This window comes from Haliotis rubra, unplaced genomic scaffold (genome assembly GCF_003918875.1).
Source record: "Haliotis rubra isolate DU_JTF1 unplaced genomic scaffold, ASM391887v1 Scf42, whole genome shotgun sequence".
Classification (NCBI taxonomy): Eukaryota; Metazoa; Mollusca; class Gastropoda; order Lepetellida; family Haliotidae; genus Haliotis; species Haliotis rubra.
In genome coordinates, this window is record NW_025767102.1 from 1,236,028 (window position 1) to 1,258,590 (window position 22,563).

The 22,563-nt window shown below is 39.1% G+C and overlaps 1 protein-coding gene across 1 annotated transcript; it reads left to right on the top strand.

The window, feature by feature from the left end:
* The first annotated feature begins 1,487 nt into the window (after nucleotides 1-1,487).
* LOC124288532 (proliferation-associated protein 2G4-like) lies at nucleotides 1,488-18,046 on the top strand. The gene is made up of 13 exons (XM_046725056.1): nucleotides 1,488-1,604; nucleotides 3,259-3,387; nucleotides 3,669-3,774; nucleotides 4,718-4,787; nucleotides 6,123-6,215; nucleotides 9,482-9,545; nucleotides 10,091-10,169; nucleotides 11,101-11,179; nucleotides 12,778-12,856; nucleotides 13,672-13,723; nucleotides 14,120-14,214; nucleotides 15,195-15,322; nucleotides 16,254-18,046. The coding sequence occupies exons 1-13, from the start codon at nucleotides 1,520-1,522 to the stop codon at nucleotides 16,359-16,361; spliced, it is 1,167 nt and encodes a 388-aa protein (XP_046581012.1). The 5' UTR covers nucleotides 1,488-1,519; the 3' UTR covers nucleotides 16,362-18,046.
* The last annotated feature ends 4,517 nt before the right edge of the window (nucleotides 18,047-22,563 follow it).

Sequence of the window (22,563 nt, forward strand, 5' to 3'; positions counted from 1 at the left end):
AAACCGTAGAACAGGAAAGATGCAGCGAAAACACCTTTGGGGCACGCGACAATCTTTGAGTTTTAAAGCTGTTTTCGTTGAACCAGGAAATGTTTTACAGCGCGAGCATTCTCACGCTGTTATAATCTGCACTGACGTAGATTAGCCGTCATCATGCATTATTTCAAAGATCAGGAAAACAAAGTTTTAAATGCTTGAACTCTTTTTACTCGGTACTCGCCCAATGGCGTAGATGAAGGTTTTATTTTGATTTACATCGAAATTGTAGTGAGTGAGTTTAGTTTTACGACGCACTCAGCAATAATTCAGCTATATGGCGGCGGTCTGTAAATAATCGAGTCTGGACCAGACAAGCTAGTGATCAACAGCATGAGCATCGACCTGCGCAATAATGATTGGGAACCGATGACATGTGTCCAACCAAGCCAGCGAGCCTGACCACACGATCCCGTTAGTCGCCTCTCACTACAAGCATTGATTACTGAAGGTTCATTCTAACCCGGACCTTCACGGGTTCGAAATGGCAATTATAAATAAATATGGAGAATATAAGTGAACAAATAAATGCCCCTACCATGCGATTTTGAAGTTTGAAACACTTCATTTGTACTTATCAAGGTTAGAAATATATACGGATTAGCAATAAATGTTCTGTTTGTACACGCCCTTGGCTTGAGTGAGTGAGTTCAGTTTTACCCCGCCTTAGCAATATCACGGCGACAGGCACCAGACGAGGGTCTTCGGCGTGACGAGCAAACGCTTTAACAACTAAGCTACACCCCCACCCATAGTCTGTCATATAGACCCTGAAGCAAATAATATTATATCCAAGAAAGCCCACAAGTATGAACTTTTCTTTCTGTAAATTATGTTCATTTCAGAGACTAGTTGTTACTCTCTCCCAACCCCCCACCCCCACTTTTTTCAAGACGAAACCATATCTACCTTACCATAACTACAATTTCATTTTGATTTTCAATACTTTTCATAAATGAGCCCGCTCTGAAAACCGTTCCTACGCCCCTGCTATTCCAGTTTCACATTTTGGCCACCTAAATTAGTCCCCGTCATCTTTCTCTCTTGGGGCTGGCATTTTCAGTTTTCAAACTATGAATTGAAGAAAATAGTTCAATGACATAGTGTCGATTCTCCTTAGAGCAATGTGTTTAAACGTTTACTAGTGACAAAGGGCGTTAAGCATAATATCATAGCCGTTCTGACCTGTCTCTATTCATTACATATCTGTATAGATTTATATATTACCGACACTCACAACTCCAAATTCATCAACACTAAACTCGATCGCTAATTCTCATATTTACCCATTTCTGAAAACAAATAGAACACATTATTTGAACAATGAGAGGCACAAGAATACATATGTATATCGAACAGAGGATTGCGTACGTAGTTCATATTTGCCGCCACCAGTTTCCGTGACTGGCCGTGACGAAGAACTGGGCCTAAGTTTCCTTTCCCGCCGTCGCATAGGATTGTGGGTACCATGTGAAATAGCAAAATGGCGGACTCAGAAGAGGCAGAGTTAACTCCCGCAGAAGATATCGTCGTCACCAAGTACAAAATGGGCGGCGATATGGTCAATGGTAAGAAATTAATAGATATTTCCATGGGGTATATTTCTGCGAAATAATACTACTATAGATATGGATTATAACCGTAAAATAGCCGTCAGTATTGTGCCCCTGCCACACCATGTGGTTACCATGCTGCATGATGTCACAACCATGAGCAATGTGTTGTCTTTTCGAAACAATACTGATTGTAATATTGTGCCAATCGTCTCTTCATTTCTATTTGAATGATATTTGACCGCGGCATATCTTTCTGTTGATGTTTGTGTTACTTTACCCATTCTGGTTCACAAAGACCTTCGAGCTAACCATGCCATATTGTTTGTTGCTGCCAGGAAAGGCAACAATGTGATCAGCTGACGACACACTAGAGTAGCTCAAATTTCATCACCAAAGAAGGAAAAAATAAGCTTCTTACGACCTGCCTAATATGAATAGATTGTTAGACGTGTTTTGAAGTAAATAAATGTCACTAAAGAATAAAAATGAGGTGAACAAAAGGAACAGCTGTTTTTAACCTTTATAGTTCTATAATGAAATTGGAGTTAATAAAATGATTTTTCATCATACAATCTTGTTTCTGGCTATATTAGTGTATTACAGAATCTATTAAACATATTGACACAGCCACTTGGCAGATGCACAGGCCTTTTTTCCTCTGAAATACAGATGAGCTTGGGAATATTGGATGTGTCTTATCCCAAGAGACGGACAAGTAATAGAAGTAAAGATTTGAGTCGCTTCCACTGTAAATGAATGTGAGCTTTATTTTTAACCCGTGACCAAACCATTGGATCAAAATAGTTCTCTTCTATGTTAATTTTGAACTGCCAACTTTGTCCTTTAATTTTCAAAATCACCTCAAAGATCTGAAATGTATAGAATTATCAAAATATGTGAAAATGATTGATGTGCATGACATTGTGGGATGTCTCAGCATGGGGAATAGTTTATTGCTGCAAGGACCTGTGTAATATTGTTTGGAGTGTCCTACTTGAGCAGTAATTGGGTCAGGCAGCTGGTGATGTCTCTCACTTCAGAGATCTTGCATGTTTCCCCAATCCTTAGGGTTAGTTGTGTGAGGGTTAGGGAAGGTTGCACCTTACACTATCCTCAGCTCTTGGCTCCCTCTTCCATCCATCCCTTCACTGTCCTTTGGTCAGGTGCCCCTTTACAATCCTTAGGATCAGTTGTCAAGAGTATAGGTTAGCTACCCCTTTTGATGAGTAAATCAAAGGAATTGGAGGGAACTTTGTACACTTTTATGAAGTTTCACAGAGAAAATGGCTACTGTTCATGTGGATAAATGCTACAAATCAGCTACTGATGACTTGGTAAGCAAGCACTAATTAGTCAGATGGTGCCCATGGTCTTGTGGTACATGATACCAAAGTGAGTTTGACCTTGCATGGTCCTTATTAAAGTGCACTTTACCAGGCGGACTACTCCTGATATTTGAAATCAATATGTGACCTTGATTGTTTCCTTGTTCCTTAACTTTAACCTTCCTTTGTTAACCTGTTAGCTTCTGCTCTATCATGTCAAGATTTTAATAGTTGTCTTTCCTCGCCCATGCAGTGGGAATATGGCTGTTATATTACTTACTGAAACACATTTACATCTTTGGTTTTTGTGTGAAATATATGGGTTACATGTATATTTTCAGAAATATTGAAGCAGGTGATCACCAAATGTCTCGCAGGAGCCTCTGTTCTGGAAATCTGCGAGTATGGGGACAAGCAACTTATTGAAGAAACAAGCAAGGTTTTCAAGAAGATGAAAGAAATGAAAAAAGGTTAATAGTGAGGTTACTATGGTTGTAGCGTACTGAAAAATAAACAAGCACACACCTTCATTGTATGATAGGTTTAACAACACTGTATATTAGTGTGAAAGAATTAGTCAAAAGTTCTTAGAAAAAATCAAATGTTAATTGTAATATTGTATTATATGACACCAGTTTTGCCATAGGTGTGAAGCCCATTTCTGGTGTCCCTCACTGTCATTTTGCTCAATATTGCTAAAAGCAGTGTAGAACCACAGTCACTCACTCATACATTAGTCATTTCTTCACAGGTCTTGCCTTCCCAACTTGTGTTTCCGTCAACAACTGTATATGCCATTTCTCCCCACTGAAGTCTGAACCTGATGTCATTCTCAAGGATGGAGACCTAGTCAAGATGTAAGCAGCCATGTCATGTTTACATCCATCTTGTAAATGCCTATAAAAACTCACAAACTTTTGTATTTTAATGGTTTCACAGGGCTCCAGATAATTTTTCAACATGAGTACATACTCCTTATTTTTTCAATACAGGAGTATGGAAAAAAAGTTAGAGTACGTTTAGAGTACTGAATGGAATTTAATGGAGTATCAGTAGTCTTGTGTTTCGTTTCATATAAGCACCACAACATTGCTAGTCTTGTGTAAACAGGTCAATAAACAATAAAACAATACTTTTTCAGATAAATACGTCTGTAAACGATTCTAAGACCGTACACCATTGTCGTGGTGCGTATCTGCTACGTTTTCTAAATTATTTCCTTCCGTATCGTGCATATTTTTTATCCGTGCATACGCCGATACAGTCTTTATCTGGAGCCCTGGTTTCACTTTTTCTCACTTCTCCTCAGTGAAACTTGACAATCAAGTAAGGATATGTATGTAATGTGTGAACGTAAGTAACTATTTTTCTTGTTTTTGCATATTCAGATTTTTGTGCCCCAGTATGCCTGAGAGGTTTAATCTTCATCACTGTTCACATTTGGACACATGGTGATTTTTGTGTGTATCTGTGTATGTTGAAATAACCATGACAAGGTCCATGTGAACTTCAGACATGCCTGACTGCACTTTGACTTTACTTTGACTCTGAGATCCTATGGAAAGTCTAGGTTAGAATTGGTCACCAGCATACCTTTACATTGTGGATCATTGTTCAAGAAATCAGTCAGGTCAAGACTCGATGGGAAAAAAAATCACTGTGATCTTATATCATGCCCCTAGAAAGTTGAGACTTTCATTTCTGTGAATAGCCAGATTGTCTCCATATGTGTAAGTATTATCATGATTAAAGTTGAGTTTTATCATGTATACTGTATTAGAAAAATTGTTTCTCTTTCAGTGACCTTGGGGCTCAGATTGACGGCTTTATTGCAGTAGTAGCACACTCGTTGGTCATTGGTGCAAGCGCTGTAAGTACACAACATCTTAGGTGATTCGGATAAGTAAAATATTTGAACGTAAGATGTTATGCGAATTGATACACCAAAACATGCACATATGTGCATCAAATACATTACAATGAGACATACTTGTTATCCCCTTGCATGTAATGCGGGGCGATATAGTCTACGTCCGTCCGTCCGTAATCATTTTGTTTCCAGAGCATAAATCAAAAACCGTTCAATATTTTTCAACAAAACTTGGTAGATATATCAAACAGAACCTTAAGTGGTGCCTTTTGCTATTTGCAGATTTTGGCATTTTTATTTTTCCCGGTATCCATGGAAACGATTCGGACTGGGTTTCCTTTCCTGAGCACAACTGGAAAACTTCTTAATATCTTTCAGCAAAACTTGGCAGATATGTGATGCAGATGCCAAAGTGGTGCCTTTTGCTATTTGGCCGATTTTTGGCAGATTTATTTTTCACTGTTTCCATGGAAATGATTCGGACTTAGTCACAAAGGGAGGGGTGGGCTTCATTTCCGGTGCACAACTCGAAAAGCGTTCAGTATATTTCAACAGAACTTGGCAGATATATTAGGCAAATTTTGAAATGGTGCCTTTTGCTATTTACAGATTTTTGGCATTTATATTCCTCATGATTTCCCTGGAAACGATTTGGACTTAGTTTAAAAAAATGTCAAGCTGGACTTTAAGTAGTAACTGTCAGATGATTTGTTCTTTCAAATATGTGGGGGCCGGGGGGGATATGTCATCTTCTGATGACTTTTGTTTTTAACTAGACAAACGAATAATCCCATCCAAATATAATAAATATGAAAAAATGTTGATGTCACCAGCTGTTGTGATCTTTGCGGCTGCCCTGTTACATTTGGTAATTGAACAGAACACAAGGAAGAAGCAGTCCGTCACTGTGTTTTCCCTCTGTTGAAATACATAAGTCTATGGCATTTGTATTGATATTGGCATATCCAGGTGCATATTGTATTGTGACAAGTGTGATGTAAATCATAATAATTACACCCCAAATGTTCAAAGGTAGCTTTAGTTTACACTGTCAGCCCTTAAGATTCACTGTTGTCCCTTTGGGCTACTATTCTGAAGCAGTTTTTAATGCTTCAATTTTGCTACAAATCATAAATCATGAATGTAACTGACAGAATGTAAAGATAGTAAACATTTTGTCTTCTTTCAAGCAGGACTAGGGCCCTCAAGATTTTGTTACTATAGCAATGGGTTTCAGAGCTCCATAATTTCTCTAAATGTGGGCAGTGACAAGGATCCATTGACTTTAATGCTGATGTTTGTAAAGTGATGAACAAACATTTCATTTAATTTCAGGAGAATAAGGTGAAGGGGAGAAAAGCTGATGTGATGATGGCAGCACACCTAGCCAGCGAGGCAGCCCTTCGTCTTGTGAAACCAGGCAATGAGGTACAGGTTACATTGTTTGAAGACTTGATGGGTGGTTGTGGTCAAAGCTTGATATCCCATATGGCACAGGGATAGTTCTAAGTTGGTTCTAACGGGATCAGGTGGTCAGACTTACTGACGTGGTTGGCATGTCATCATGCCTCAATTTGCGTATTCGATACTCATGATGCTGGTCACTGGATTGTCTGGTCCAGAATCGATTATTAACAGACTGCCGCCATATGGCAACAAACCAACTTTACCTTGTATATGTTTTGAAACAAGTTTGCAATGGCAAACCATGCCTGATTGTGTGGATTTTATCTGGCCTTACCTGTGTGAAACGTTCCCGATTTACATGGATTTTATATCCCTTTCTTCCCACTAAACTTGGCATGGCAAGCCAGCTGACTTGTCATGGATGCAACGGTGGAATAATAATCTGAGTGATGTCTTCAGTGCTGATGTCTTTTACATCAGGGCTACCAATTTCCTCAGGACATACTGAACCAACAGAACAATAATTTATATGACTTCATGGTTGACAGGAAAGGTTCCCTGAACCCACTCCCCTTTTGACATGTTTTTTAAATATTAATCTAGCATCAGTGGACCACAGTTAGGAAGAGCAACATGCTGCTGAACGACTGCAAAACGTCAGAAACTTTACAGTGTAGATCATAGCTTGCACCATCTTGCCTGACCAAGACCAGGTGCCTGTTTCACAAAGCAATCGTAGTGCTAAAGTGCTCGTAACTCCCATACTTTAACATAGACTTACGACAGTCATAGCGTTACGATCGCTTTGTGAAACGGGCCCCTGATCACACCTCAGGCTGCCATCACATTTGCCTTGCAGTTTGAGGACTATCACATACACCGACAGGTTTTATTTCCTTAAATAAACCCAGTATGACATCAAGCTTACCTTTTGTAGTGTGCTATGGGTGACAAGACGACCGAACTGTTTGTGTAAATGAGAACATTAACAAAATTAGAAACAAGTTTGTTGCTTGTCCTTGAAGATTGTTCCCTATTCTTTCCACCAACTTGGCATGGCAAGCCAGCTGGCTTGTCATGTATGCAACGGTGGGATAAAAATCTGAGTGATGTCTTCAGTGCTGATGTCTTTTACATCAGGGCTACCAATTTCCTCAGGACATACTGAACCAACAGAACAATAATTTATATGACTTCATGGTTGACAGGAAAGGTTCCCTGAACCCACTCCCCCTTTTTGACATGTTTTTAAATATTAATCTAGCATCAGTGGACCACAGTTAGGAAGAGCAACATGCTGCTGAACGACTGCAAAACGTCAGAAACTTTACAGTGTAGATCATAGCTTGCACCATCTTGCCTGACCAAGACCAGGTGCCTGTTTCACAAAGCAATCGTAGTGCTAAAGTGCTCGTAACTCCCATACTTTAACATAGACTTACGACAGTCATAGCGTTACGATCGCTTTGTGAAACGGGCCCCTGATCACACCTCAGGCTGCCATCACATTTGCCTTGCAGTTTGAGGACTATCACATACACCGACAGGTTTTATTTCCTTAAATAAACCCAGTATGACATCAAGCTTACCTTTTGTAGTGTGCTATGGGTGACAAGACGACCGAACTGTTTGTGTAAATGAGAACATTAACAAAATTAGAAACAAGTTTGTTGCTTGTCCTTGAAGATTGTTCCCTATTCTTTCCACCAACTTGGCATGGCAAGCCAGCTGGCTTGTCATGTATGCAACGGTGGGATAAAAATCTGAGTGATGTCTTCAGTGCTGATGTTTTTTACATCAGGGCTACCAATTTCCTCAGGACATAAACCTTTTTTTAATGCTACACGCAAGTCAGTGACCAGCAGTGTGCTCTTATTTGACATATTTGACTTAAATGATGGTTTAGTTAAGGCGACTCTCATTTCTCTGAAACTGGGACCAATGAAAAGGAAGCAGTGTAATTTTCATCACTGCATAAAATGTTACGTTAAGATGCCCCTGAAATCAAGGAAATAGAAATATTTTTTAAATGTCAGTTATAAGCCAAAAGGTTTTTTGCCTGTTTGTCTGCTAATGGAACTTCATTTTGAATTCTTGATAAATCCCTGCTGGTGAGTAAGACCATGTGAATTGTAATGGCCTGGGTGGAAAGGATGACAGGCAAGACTAGATCTCCAGTCTTTGTGGTTGGAGGCTAGTCAGACTTGATGACTGGGTTGTTTGTGCTTACTTGTTACCGGCGACCGCCTCCGAGGTGTAGTGGTTAGAGCGTCCCGCCGAGTGCGGAAGGTCGCGGGTTCGATCCCCGACCCGCCATACCAAAAGACGCAAAATATGGTACTTGTTGGTCTTGTTGGTCCTGTCTGGCGCCCGGCATTAATGGGTACTACAAGGACTGGTCGGCTCGAGTCAGTATAATGTGTCTGAGTGGGGTATTCATGCTTCACTGCGGCATGGTATCTCAGTGGGCTAGCACTATTTAAAAAACAGCTTCAGTCTGGGCTCGTACAAGCAGCCGCACATACACATACACACGCATGCACGTCGTCATATGAGCGAAATATTCTCAAGCACGACGTTAAACCCAATTCCACCACCACCACTACTACTGTTTACCGGTCAGAGTGTACTCAGAAAGTCAGTCACATTTAGTTATATGCAGGCATTGTAAACATCAAAAGTAGATGGTTTTATACAGAAGATGTAGATGGAATAGTGTATTTGAATCTGGGGACCCTCAAAATCTTCCGAATTCAAACATGTTAACAAAAACAAGTGAACCTTTATGCTTACTTCAATCACTTCCTGCTCACTTGTATTGGGATTGTCCAGTATGGGGATTATGTGAACATCATCAGATGGACAGATAAACAGTTGCCTGAACTTTGACTACCACTGCTAATGCTGTTGTTTACATTGACTGCCACCACGAGTATACTTGTAGTATCAATTCTGGCCGAAATTGACACTACGATTTATCTCGTAGCTATATAACATGGTAGTTTAAAACAAGTTTCACATGTTGGCAAATTAGGCACAAGAAACAAACGTCTCTAGTCGTTCTTTGTTACCACCAGGAGACGATTGCTCCTTGTGCCTGTTTTGCTAACATGTGGAACTTGTTTAAAATACCACCGATATAGCTATGACACAACTCGTAGTGGCAAATTCGGCCAGACTTGATACTTTGAGTGTATTTGAGGTGGCAGTCAACGTGATAAACATATTTCCAGGTGGCTTTAATTTTGTTTTCATAGCAGTTACCTGACAGGTATATTTTTTTACAGAACTACAATGTAACAGACAACATTCAGAAAGTTGCGGAGTCCTTCAAGTGCAAACCCATTGAAGGTTAGTACTGAATGAATAGGTAGCTTTTGAGCTGCAAGATTATGTCCTGAGGATATGGATGTTATACTAATTGCGTTTGTAATTGAAAAAATAATCATGAGCATATTCAAGTGTACTGTGTGTCATGTGAACCACCAGTTCTTATCGTGATTAATATTTGTTGTTATTTACGATTTAAAGGTGGGAAATAGATATGAACTTTGTCTTCGGATCTTGGCAAGTGCTGTAGGTTCACCAAAGGGTTCATTACATTTGTGTTACTAACAAAAGTTTCTAGGCTTTTAGTCATATGACACAAAGTCAAGGGCTGTTAATAGGTTGTCGTTCACATGTGTTGAGGGATAATTTCCAAATTGAAGCCGAAATTTATTACCTGGACAAAATAGTCAAAGAACTCGTATCTTTTTTATAACTGTATTTCATCATTGATGCCATGACTGATTAGATACAATAATGTTAAAGAAACTCTTCTTCTTAACTTTTGTTTTTCTTACTGTGTGTAAATATAGAAACTAATATATATTATTAATTGTCTGTATTTGCAGGCATGTTGTCTCATCAACTCAAGAGACACGTTATTGATGGTGAAAAAGCTTTTATACAGAACCCCACAGAAGCTCAAAGGTAAGAAAATAGTACCTTTGTAGTTGGTTGTGAACTAGTCTCAGTGACTGAGACATAATTATCTAATGTTTTACATGAGTACTAAAACCGCGAGTCTCAAGCCAAGGTGAGTGGTGGCATAGCCTAGTGGTTAGGCCTAAAAAAATAATGTCATTACTCGATTGTCCTTTGAATTCTGGTGCCGACCCTAATTTATTTGAGAGGTATGAATGAAGTAAGCCTTCAGATACCATTGTTTTTTCCCGCACTGACAGACATCGGTCATTCTGATAGAGAAAGTCAACATGATGGCTGAAACCTTGTTTGAGTAAACAATTATACATTGATAAATGTGTAATTAGTTTGTACTTCTAAAAAGATCCTACCTACGTACTCTAGATTTTAAAGAGGTGTAATCGGAACTGCAACTTTTTAAATTTGGCCTTAAAGCGTTTGCTCATCACGCCAAAGACCCGGCTTCGATTCCCCACATGGGCACAATGTGTGAAGCCCATTTCAGGTGTCCCCTGCTGTGATGTTGCTGGAAAATTGCTAAAAGCAGGGTTGAGTAATACTCGCTTCGCTCATTTGGGTCTGTACATTTTGGGGCTCCAAGTCATTAACTATTGGTGCTGTTCTGACTCCATACAAAGGCATGTTTTCTAAATAATGAAGTGATATGTGCTGTACTTGATCTTTGATTTGCACATGGGTTACCATGTTGATAAAGACTTTAGATTCATTTTAGTACCTTGGTCACTCAATTTGCAAAGTATTGTTTCTTATTGTAAGTATACTTTTAACTGACATTTTTATAATGATGGATTCATCTTAATTTTATCATTAAAATATTGTTAGTTGAATCAGGGTCCTTATATTCTGTAGGAGGCACTCTTTATTCCAAACACACTGTCCCACAGAGAGATAAGTTTATTATTGTTTTAATTTTCAGGAAAGAGCATGAAAAGTGTGAATTTGAAGTCTATGAAGTGTATGCTATTGATGTCTTAATCAGCACAGGTGAAGGAAAGGTAAGTTTTGGGCTTATCAGTTTACTTTTGAAGATTTGGTGTTGATGTAATTTTCATGTTCACGGTGGGGTGGGGAGTATTGTGTGTTTGACCTCAGTCGTCTAAGGAACGGCTGTTACCTGTGTGGAGTTATATCCATTCTTGGAAACCTGAAAGGGTCAGACTTTGTTCACATGGATGTTTCTTGGTTTGTCAACCATACTCATGCTCAAAGGTTTCACGAAGGTAGTACACATCTGCATTACTAAAGGCGTTTGTCTTTCACCAAGCTGATAGAGTATAATGTAACAAATACAGTTCCAAGATGGCTAACTCTGTCTGTTTGTGTTGGGGTGGATGCAAAGATGCCAACCCTCTCGGATTTATAGGAATCATACTGAAAATGCATGTCAGTTCCCCCATTCCGACAAAGACGAATTCATTCCGATTTTTTTTTTCAATATATAACAAAGATAAAGATAGTCTTACTTACTGGAGGGTTAGGATCATCTTTGACTATAAATAATGATACATAATAAATATAACACTATATTTACAGAAGTTCTCAAGTTGTTTACACAAGAAAGTAATCCGGAAGTTGAGTAGGCTGCCTGATAAATTCTACGCACTATTTATTTAATTAACTTAACCGTCACAAACACTGCTGCCGAGTACTGCAAACCGGTTTCACTTGTATAAGGATCTTAATGTGTAATGGCATTGAAAATTTTCGTTACTTGAGTGCAACAAATTATAGGGATCCCTAATTTGTTGGGAAAATTCCTAATATTTTCTATCTTGTAGAGCTCAGTTTCCTAATTCCACCAATTTGGGTTTGGCATCTCTGTGGATGGTTTGAAAATATTGATCATGTGAGAGGACCCACACTCTTCACCTGATTCAATGTCATACACTGATCAATGTTTTAAGGCACATTTTTTTTGCTTGTGAATCAGTGTGCGAAATAGCCACTAGCCCGTTAACCTGTAGCTAGTAAAAATCCAGTCGGGCCAGTAAATCTCCATAGTCACTGGCCCGACTGGCTAGTGAACTTTCATGGGGTCTCCGACTTGTTAAGTCACAACACACTTTAAAGCATGCAGGATTCTGGCCTGATCAAAATGCTCGTCATATTAGTAGCTTATAATGAAATGCCTACATTCAAATTTCGGACTAGTGAATTATTTTGTGGGCTAGTAACGTTCAGGCATAGGTAGCCCGACTGGCTAGCAAAATTTGAAACTATTTCGCACACTGTTGTGAATCACAGCAAGACCTGATTCGAATCGTAATTTGACCCAATTAAGAATAGGTTTGTCAGTGTTGTACCATGCTTGTAGCTTGCACCGATGATGTAAAAGTCTGTGGCTTTTCTCCCTCATTTAACTATGCACTGTGATATAACTGGAATGCTGTTTGAGAGGCATTCTAGAAGTTGTAAGTAATAGGAATGACAAGTCTAAAGCTGATCAATTTCTTTGTTGTGACATGACAACACTGGTACAGCTGTGACCACACTGCAGACTGACACCACATAGCTATAGTTGCCGCCCGGTAGTGTTTTGTGTTCAAGTGTGTTTGTGCTATGAGAAATGTAACAGTAACCTGTTTATTAACAGGGCAGGGAGTCCGACACAAGGACAACAGTGTATAAGAAGAAAGATATTGTTTATCAACTGAAGATGAAAGCATCAAGGCGTAAGTACTTAAATGATTGACAAGTTTTTCCATATCACCATGGCAGGTTGGTGTGTGGTTGAGGCAAAAGCTTTCTTTACCCAGGAAGAGATAAAATTCCCCTGTAATGTGAAAACAAGGCGGAACTCCTACCATCCCCAAGCTAGTTGGCTTTTTGTTAAAGTTTTAATCTTGGTTAGTATATTGCTAAAAGCAGCGTAAAACCCAGCTCTATCTTCCCACTTGCACAACAGTGCCAAATTTTTATTTCTGCCATGGGTGGTGATGGGCATCCCCCTTTCTCCAACTTGGATATTATGTAATTGATACCTGTTAAAGGAAATGTGAGGCAGGTTTCTACATTTTCTTTTGGCAATTGTAGCCATAATCGATGCAATAAGTGTCATTTTGTAATTACTAGGAATTTTTTTTAAATTCCTTATCAAATCCATTGCAGCAGTTACATTTGTACTTACTTGCCACAAGGGGTCGGTGGGGTAGCCTTGTGGTTAAAGTGTTCGCTCTTTACGCCAAATGCCTGGGTTTATTCCCCACATAGGTACAATGTGAGAAGCCCATTTCTGGTGTCCCCCACTGTGATATTGCTGGCATATTGCTAAAAGCGGTGTAAAACTAACTCACTCACTCACTCACTCCTTGCCACAACTTAACTATGAAAGACACTTGTATATTATCTCTGAATGATGATAAACACAGACCTGTACTGATATGATATTTGAAGACAAGTTACAATTCTGACAGAGATTCTTCTACCTGGATATGACTGACCATTATCTCTGACTTGCATTACTGTGAAAACTAACAATATTTTTCAGAATTCCTCAGCGAAACTGACAAGAAGTTTGGATTGATGCCTTTCACGCTAAGGTAAGTGAAAATTTTCCACACACCCTCATGTGTTCTCAAGGCCCATTACGCAATCTTAAGATGCCTCTCCGCCCCTCACAAACCATGAAGATCCAGGTTAGAATCGGTTTTCAGTAACCCATGCTTGTCGTATGAGGCGACTGACGGGATCAGGTGGTCAGGCTCACTGACTTGGTTGACACATGTCATCGTATCCCAAATATTTCATGTTTCCCTTTGTTTGTCTTCAAAAGCCACTTGATTAGATAGTTACACTATGTTGCCAGAATGTATTTGGATCATTGCACTTATAAACCACTGGTCTACCTCGCACAAAATTTAGATGGTGACTGCTGTAGACCATTGCTATCAAATAACACCTTATACAAGATCTGAAACGTTACTTTGTCTTTGCAGGTTATTTGAGGATGAAAAGAAAGCCAAGATGGGTATCGTTGAGTGTGTGAAACACGATCTCATGCAGCCTTTCAGTGTGCTATACGAGAGGGAAGGTCAGTGGATATGCATGGGCAGTTTTTCAGCCTGTACTGTATACTCATATAAAGCCTGTGATATAATTGACTAGGCTAGAGCACATTTTCAGTCTTTTCTTTCATTTGAACAGGCAAAATAGCAGTGACAGTTGTGACAGTGTTAGAATCTAAGCCTTAAGTTGTGCTATGGTGTGAACTTGCTGCACTCTGAATGATGAGAAACACAGACCTGTACTGAATCATCTGTGAAGTCTAAAGTATGATTCTGACAGAGTGTTTGCTTGTTACCTGAAGATCATGTCTTGTAACTTAACATTTATCATTTAAAATTTGGTAACCCCATGCTGTCTGTGGGCTTATTTGATGTGATAATTCACAAGCTGTGGTGATTAGTTAAAATTACAGTGTGTGGGTTATCCTAATTTCTGCACTTCTGATTGGCTATCATGGACTCGAAATTGAATGTTTCAATAACTCCTGAAAAGATTTTCAATCCAGAACTACTTCCTCATAAGTACTTGCTGTAACCCTGAGGTCACTAACTTGAGATATTAGAAACCATGTTTAAACTAGTCCTGTTGATGGTGTAGCCTAGTGGTTATGGCGTTTGTTTGTTACGCCGAAGACCTGGGATTAATTCCCCACATACCCCGAAGACCTGGGTTTGATTACCCATATGGGTACAATGTGTAAAGCTCATTTCTGGTGTCCCCCACTTCATACTGATGGAATATTGCTAAAGGCGGCGTAATACTAAACCCACTCACTCAATATTTCCACTGATGCCAATGTATCAGACTGCAAAAAGATCCAATATAATGAACTTTCCATAACAACTGCAGACTGTCCATGGGGGAATATTTCATTCTGGTAAGAGCTCATGGCATCATACATTGCAATGTGATTGAAAATAATCCTTCGGTACCTTGCATAATATGATGAGTATTGTTTCTGTAAGTATAAGCAGCTGGGTAAAGTTAGTTTGTTTGTTTTTACAGGTGAATGTGTAGCCCAGTTCAAGTTCACAGTGATTTTGATGCCAAATGGACCATTGAAGATCACAGGTTTACCACTCGACGCTGATGCATATGAGACAGAACACAGCATTGAAGACGAAGAGCTCAAGGTAGGGCTGATAAAAATTGTAAACATAGTTTGTAATTTGGCACACGGTCTTGCAGGGGTGGAAATAACTTTAAAATTGTTAGTGTACTCCGGTACAGTGGCACAAGTAAAATCACTTGCCCTGATAATTTTTCCACTATACTGGCCGATTTTCTTGTTGATTTTTTAAATAAACAACATAATTAAAAGTGGAAAGTCAACTGGACACCGGTACAGTGTGATATACAAATTTGCTTGCCCGACAGAAAAAACCACTGGACTTTGGCGTCGGGCAATGGGTTATTTCCACCCCTGTCTTGAATCTTTCCACAATTCCTACTACAGCTTTGGGTATTTGGTCAATTCTGACCAAATAGTGCTCAGCTATTGGTGTTTGCCTTGTCAAATGGCATGTGTACCAAATGATTCCAGTCTGGGATAAATTACTTGCCTTATATCAAATTGTGTATTTCCCTTGAATATGAGTTAGAGTATCTTGAAAAGGCCTTGCATTAGTAATGACAAACCAGTTCAGACCCTGTAAACTTGATTAACTTTTGCATTATTGAAAGATCATTTATTATCTTCATCAAACATGCAGTCATAATTTGGCCTCTTGATAATTTCAGATTTGTATAATTTTTATGGTCAAGACAAGTTCCATTTTCCCTTTTCTTTTCCAAAATGGAAGAAGAAAAATTAAATGTTTCCAATAATCACCACTGTTCTTAAAATATGAACCTTTGGGTACCAGCTTGAAGATCCTGTGGCAAGGGCTTCTTGCTTGAACAAATCTCAAGCAACTTGAATGCCAGGTGTCAAGTCTTGCACCCATTAGAGAACACTCAGCTGATGGAGGCTATGAACATATCCTGATTGCTGGCAAATTGTGCTCTGATGTGAAGCATCTAATTTCAGAATTAAATTTAATAAGTTGACGTATCCTATTCCAGACTCTTCTGGCTGCGTCGGCCTCCAGGAAAAGTGCTAAGCGGAAGAAGAAGAAGGTGGAGAAGGCAATCGCAGAAAACATGGATGCTCCGCCAGCTCCAGCTGACTGAGTGTGACCTCGACATTGTAGCCACAATACCGGAATACATGGCAACCTTGATGTTGCTTGATGCTCAAGGCTGGATCAGCCAAGGGTTAGCAAGTCATCAAAATGGACGTCAAAAGTTGAATATCTTTTCTATGGAGTGGGGGTTTCTTGTCTACATATGTAATGAATGGTGAAGCTTTTCAAAGATGGATTTAATTCTTTCATTCAGAGACATGTAGAAATTTTGTTGACTGTCTTCTGATTTTGAAAGTATTGGGCTTCTGCGAAATTCTGAAAAAATGTCATTTGTCTGAACCATTAGATGCGCCTTTGAGAAGTAAGTCCTATGATTTGTGAAGGGATGCCACATGGTTATGGTGGATGGTATAGGATTTATCAGATAGTTGATGAATATGATTCAGTACCATAAGGGACCAGTTCAAATGTTCAGTGTTGGTTAAAAAAACTGAATTCCTTTAGTTTTGAGACTTACTTAAAATGTTGAATTCCTTGATATACTAAAAAATATACTGCCATGAAGAATATATGACAAGTTAAGTTCTGTACTATTCAGGGTGCCATTGCACAAAGTGATCTTAGCGCTAAGGTGATCGTAGCTCCCCTCCTCTATCATAGACTTACGACAGTCGTAGCACTATGGCTTCTTTGCACATCGGCACGTAATACTATTTGTTATACTTATTGTTATACTACTTGTTATGGTAATACTGCTTGTGCCGTGATGGCGACAGAAACCCTACCTCGTGTGTATTTAATGTAGTTAATGACAACTTCTAACGGCATATGCCTGTCAAATCCTCTTGTGTTACAGCCTAAATTATCAATTTAGCGAAAATCACAAAGCAGTGTTAACTGTTACTCTCAAGTTGCCTTGGAAATGATAACAGTCTCTTAACAGTAGAAATAGGATTGTTGAAAAATATGGTGTGAGTTTTGCCTAAGTGAAAATGCTGGAAAATAGGGAAAACTTGCAGGACCAATAACTATCACTCCCCACCCCAAAACTTTTGGGATTAAATTTTTTATCCAACATCAAACTTTTGAACTGGTCCCTGAAGTTCTTTGATTGTACAGTTCTCTTAAGGTTTAAATTGTTATGTAATACCCATGTGAACATGTTTCGGTATAGCTGTTGTTTCTCACAACACCAAAATGTACGTTTGAAGTTGGGGCCATGCTTTACACTGGAATTCATTGTATCGTGTACCTCTTCTCCCCATCCTACTATTGTACGTAACATTTTGATGGAATTGGTCAAGACGATTGTTGTATTATTCAGGAAACCATTGTTAGTGTGATGACAAATCTATTTGTGATGAAACCGGCTGATGTTCATGCACTACTGGGTTGATGTTACAAAATTAAAATGGGCCAACAATTCTCCAACTGATGTTTACTATTTTTTATCGTATGTCAAAATGGTTTACTTTTCCAAACATTTCACGTTCAAGTAAAAGATGACTGGGAACCGAAGCATGCCATCTCCATGAGTTGTTTTTGTAAATATATCGACAGCTAATGTATTTCGAGGACTTGTGTAGATTTCAGAATGACAGCTTGAAAGTGCTATTTATTGTTAACCATCCAAAACTTTTGATTAAGCAAGTGCCCCTCCAAATTTTTTACCCTTTTGTTGGAGAACTTGATTTTGAGAAGAAAAAAATAAAAACCAAACCAAACCAAAAACATTGCACTTGTTCTTCCTTCAACAGCAATAAATGGCTTCTGAAGTTACCAAATTTTGGCACTGTTTGTTGCACTCTTTACACACATATAACTGCCAGATTATAATGTTCTGGTCAGGGCACTGAAGATAAGTGATATTGTCAGGGATTGGGAAAGGCAGGGGCCATGGGCCATTTTGCACATTAGAATAAAACATGGCCCATTAAGATTTTGAAGTTAACTATTGATACAAGGGCAATGGCCCTTTCTAAATTCAGAAAATGGCTAATAATCCTGAAAATGGCCCATTGTCAAAATTCTCTATCCTATCCCTGTATTGTGTACAATATGGTCATGTGATTTTTATTGCTTAGTTTCTATTTCGATGACAGCAACTTTTGAAAATGAGTTCAGTTCTCAATTGGACAGATGCCCCATTATTGGGATGGGATGTCACAATTAAGAAATGTGTTAGGGAATGGAATCATAATAGGTACATTTCAGTGTATGAAATTTGTTTATGAAAATCAGGGATGGTAAGAGCCATGGGAATGGTCCCAGGGGTTCATTTGAAATGCCATTCTTTGAGACATAGAGGATTTTGAGTGGAATTAAGTTCCTGCACCCTATGATGGAGGAGCTTCTGAAAGTGGGGGCAGACAGAGGATTGCAACTGTTTCTTCTTTTTTAAGGGGCGGTGGGTAGCCTTGTGGTTAAAGCATTCGCTCCTCACACCGAAGGCCTGGGTTTGATTCCCCACATGGGTACAATGTGTGAAGCCCATTTCTGGTGTCCCCCGCCGTGATGTTGCTGGAATATTGCTAAAAGCGGCGTATAACCATAGTCAGTCAGTCAGTCTTCTTTTTGAAGGCTCTGAGCCCTGAAGTACATAGACTTGGGTTTAATTCGGAGTCAAGGGTTCGGAGAAGGCCCATCTTAGAATTTTCTAGCTTCGTGGAGACCACAAAAAGGCTTCAGACATTTCCAGGTCTTCACCCTGATGAATCAACTTCTTCAACAGGCTACATATCCTTGAAGTAAAATCAGCTTACAAAGACAACAAGTTCACAAAATTTTGTCATGCTTCTGACCTTTGTTGAAGGGCACATATTTTCATCACAGCTGGAAAGAAGCATCAAGTAACCCATATTAACTATTGGCACTTATTACCTTGCATGGTTGCAGTAGTTATTTTGACCTTCACAAATTTGAGCTCCATGTTAATCTGTCAGTCCTGAACAAGCCAACTAAAATAATTTGAAAAATAATAACATAAACACTACTTCTTGACCCACCAGCCACAGGTCCATGATACCTAGGACTGCACGGTATTACCAGTGTATCACAATATGCGTTTCAAGCGATACGTATTGCAATATTTTTTCTGAGAACCGGTATATTGGGTAAAGAACATATATGAAGTTTTTGTGATCATCTTTATGGTTAAAATTAAAATCTACACATACTTTCATTCACAACAAATGTTTTCCTGCATTATTCAATGACAAAACAGCATACTGTAACACTATATATATTGTATAAAAACAAAAATAGAATCCATGACTATCCAACCTAATTTTGAGATTGCTGTTATCAGAACCATAACATGTGTTTAGGGAATTATGATGAACAAAGAAGGATTGATGTGCACAATTAGTGTCACTCACTGTCAAACACTTCAGTTCCCAATATTGCATTATGGGTACCTGAATGGCAATACAATTTATTTGTCAATACACAGCCCTAATGATACCTGAAAGGAGGACATCTCTTATTGTCCTATCACCTCTGAGATGCAACAGCTTCCATTGTCCAGTGGATAGAAGCTGCTCAGAGTGGTCATTGGTTTGTTTAAAAGCGGACTAAGACCCAACTCAGACATACAAGTATCAAGGTATGAAAAGCTTACTTAATTCTTAAAATTACAAAAGAAGAACCAATCAACATTCTGACTAGAGTTTATTCAAATAAATTAATGCACCTTTTTTTGTGTCAGTTGACAAACATGAAATAATTGACATAACAAATACACTTGTACAATGTCTGGTCAGCTGGCTGACAGCACAAGGTCGACCAGTAACACAGTATTCACAATTAACAAGTGCCATTGGCAGGAGAGAAAGGCTTCTTGTAAGTAACATGCGAACAAGGCAGAAAGGTGTCCATGCCTGACGATTGAAACAAGAATAATATTTTTTTTGTCCTCCCTGCATCACTATTTTAAAAGATCTGAACAATATAATCCTCGGCCAAATGTAGAGATGGCAGCAAAATCAGGTAATATGATACACCCAGCTTTATCCCCCATACTGCATATCTTGACCATGTAGAACACCAGTGCCTGTCACCGTCCATTAGATCACGTGGTTAATGATAATCAGTTGATCTATGAACATGTGGACACTGTTTCAACAGTGGGGTAAATCTTGTTACATTCTGTGGCTAGTTCCATATCAAGAAGTTTTTGAGAATGGTAGGTGTTGTACTAATTAGTGTACAACATGCTTACTGCTGCTGGAAAATCCTAAACATAAGGACTCTTCTAGCATTTGGCCAAGGACTAAATGAAAGGAACCACAATGACAATATCTGTAAAAGACAGAGCCTGATCTGCCTGGAATTAAATTTTGTACACAAGGTCACTCTGACCACAGATCTAATGTTTTCAACATACAAAATCTATAGACAATATATGTAAATAACAACAAAAAAGTAAATATTTGTGCATTAAGTCTGAAATTCAGTTTTATAAAAAGTAGCAAAACATTACATTAAATTAAATTTTGGATATTTTGTCCCCAAATTGGATAGCAATCTTATGATCAGTCACAACATGTCTCCTACCCTGATCAGGTATGGTAAGGAAGTGTCATGGAAATTATCATCTTGAGAACTTGATTAAGTTCACGTTAACCATATTAATGAGTCAATAGGCAGAGGTTTACAGGAACCATATATAAATTATCTGAAAGAAAGTAAGGTTTGACCTCTGGTGATTTTCTTAAATACATTTACAAAGGATAAAGATAATACAATGAATTGAAGGTAAAAGATGTATATGGTCACAGCCTGGCTCACCATTAAATTTTCTCTTGAATTAAGAAATTTGATCACTTTAGCTATTCTCCTCTTCAACTTAGATGGTGGATATTGAGTAAGAGTGAGCTTAGTTTTACGCCGCATTCAGAAAATATTCCAGCTGTATGGCGGTGGTCAGTAAATAATCGAGTCTGGACCAGACAATTCAGTGATCAACAGCATGAGCATTGATCTGCACAATGGGGAACCGATGACGTGTGTCAACTAAGTCAGCGAGTCTGACCACCCAATCCCATTAGTCACCTCTTACGACAAGCATGGGTTACTGAAGATCAATATTCTAACCCGGATCTTCACGGGTATACTGTGTAAGAATAATGGACAAATTATCAGCCCTGATCATACCAACAACACAAAGTTTTACTTAATTTAGCAAACTGGCATTTTTACGCCATCCAGGACCTGTTGAATCCATGAGATGCGTCTGATATGATTCGTGTGGTGTATATACCCTGTATTGTCACGTTTCTTGTGCATGACTAGTCCAGTAATAGCTACACATCATCAACAAGTGTTAGGAAGGCTTGCATCAGTATACACATCATTGACAAACACAACAAAAATCAACATCTCAAACAATTAGTAGGGTGAGTCAGTGAGTGTTGTTGTTTTCTATAACACTGCTCTCAAAGACATCTGATTATTATTATAGGATATTTATTCAGCGCACATATCCAGGCAACTAGTGCATGCTCAAGGCGCTGGTATTTTCCCCTCGATCATTGGATGTCAATCTCGACGGCACATCGTATTATCAATCTCAACTCCCTGGGGAGTATACAACTCTTGCAGCCACTAGGCACACCGAGTTATTGTGGCTTTCTCATTCTCACTGACTGATAACATGACATGCATCAACCAAGTAGTCGAGCCTGGACAACCAATTCCTGAGTCGTCTTTTACAACAAGTCTTGGTTGGTCAAACCCAGATCTTCATTGGATGTTGAGTTAAAGAGTTTGGTTCCTATTTTGAGCCCTGGCCGAGCATTATGGTGCCACAGTCGGGGCAAACTGGGATTCGAACTTATACACCTAGTGACACAAAGGACTGCAGCAGTGGACCAACCGTGCCCTCTATTCAAACACAGAAACAGTTACCTGGGGAACAGCATCGTATATCCTGCCAGTTAACAGGGTCTGCTGGCTCAGTCAACATTGACTTTAACATCTTTCTTCTTTCAACAGGGGCAGTGGGTAGCCTAGTGGTTAAAGCGTTGGCTCATCACGCCGAAGACCCGGGTTCAAATCCCCACATGGGTACATTGTGTGAAGCCCATTTCTGGTGTCCCCTGCCGTGATGTTGCTGGAATATTGCTAAAAGCGGCGTAAAACCAAACTCTGTCAGTCAGTCAGTCTTTCAACAGGGCAATTCAGAACATGTTCAATTCAATTTATCAACCACATGTACCAAATGTTGAAAGAATATAGAAGTTGAAATC

What these genes read in the sequence shown, in the direction of transcription:
- LOC124288532 (XM_046725056.1), top strand. Translation starts at nt 1,520, where the DNA reads ATGGCGGACTCAGAAGAGGCAGAGTTAACTCCCGCAGAAGATATCGTC. An exon ending in GATGAAAGAAATGAAAAAAG is followed by an intron (nt 3,388 to 3,668) that starts GTTAATAGTGAG and finishes ATTTCTTCACAG; the next exon opens with GTCTTGCCTTCCCAACTTGT. An exon ending in TGGTCATTGGTGCAAGCGCT is followed by an intron (nt 4,788 to 6,122) that starts GTAAGTACACAA and finishes ATTTAATTTCAG; the next exon opens with GAGAATAAGGTGAAGGGGAG.